General features: G+C 48.4%; 1 protein-coding gene across 1 annotated transcript in view; it reads right to left on the reverse strand.

Annotated features, from left to right (window-relative positions):
* Positions 1–193: 193 nt before the first annotated feature.
* The window catches only part of CSUI_000089 (calcium binding egf domain-containing protein), a gene marked incomplete at its 3' end in the record, with an annotated part of 1191 nt that continues 562 nt past the window's right edge, over positions 194–822 (reverse strand). The window contains exon 3 of the mRNA XM_068060323.1: positions 194–797. Within this exon, the coding sequence (XP_067927701.1) occupies positions 194–797 (604 nt within the window). The remainder of the gene's footprint in view (positions 798–822) is intronic.

Genomic DNA, 822 nt, shown 5'->3' on the forward strand with positions numbered 1-822 from the left:
CTCATTACCTCCTACTCTCTTTATCACGGCAATCTTTGCCGCCAGAACCCTTCTATTTCTCATTCTCAACTTCCTTCTTCTTATGAGGTATTCTATGTATAAATGTATGTCTAGGTCTATGCATATGTATGTACACATATATATATATGTAGATATACGTGACTGTATGTGTTTGTGTATGTTTATATTTACCTGGCGCACATAGGCACTGATAAGATCCAGGTGTATTAAGACAGATATGCTGACACCCCCCCCCCCTTGCTTGTAGTCTCTCCCCTCCATCATAGGAGGTAACGACCATCCTCATCTCTTGACACTCGTTGATATCTTCGCATTCCTTCCCATTAGGTTTAAGACGATACCCATCATAGCAACTGCATGCATAGCCAGGCGAGAAATCCTTGCAGATTTGCTCGCATCCCGCTATGCCTACAGCACATTCGTCAATATTAGAGCACCCCGTCCCTTTCGTTCTTCCGTCTCCCTCGAAGCCTTCTCTGCATGTACACCTGGGAATGGCGTTGATGATCTCGAACACCGATTCAGGGAGGACGTCTGAGAAGCAAGTCGCGTTGGGATCGCAGTAGTGACGCGCTAGACAGCAGATGCCTTCTGTCTTAGGGTCGCATGTAGACAAATCAACGGCTAGCTGCCCGAGATCTTGGAGCTTTATCAACTCGCCATTCCCAAGAGATGGAGGCCTTGAAGGAAGAGAAAGAGACGGTAAGGATGAGGAAGAGACAGCGTCTCGAGAGACAAGAGAAGTCGCCGGGGGGTAGGTGTAGGTGGTGGTGAGGCTGCCTTGGGGGAGGGGGGGAGAAG

The sequence above is a fragment of the Cystoisospora suis genome (genome assembly GCF_002600585.1).
Source record: "Cystoisospora suis strain Wien I chromosome Unknown contig_34, whole genome shotgun sequence".
NCBI classification, from domain to species: Eukaryota; Apicomplexa; class Conoidasida; order Eucoccidiorida; family Sarcocystidae; genus Cystoisospora; species Cystoisospora suis.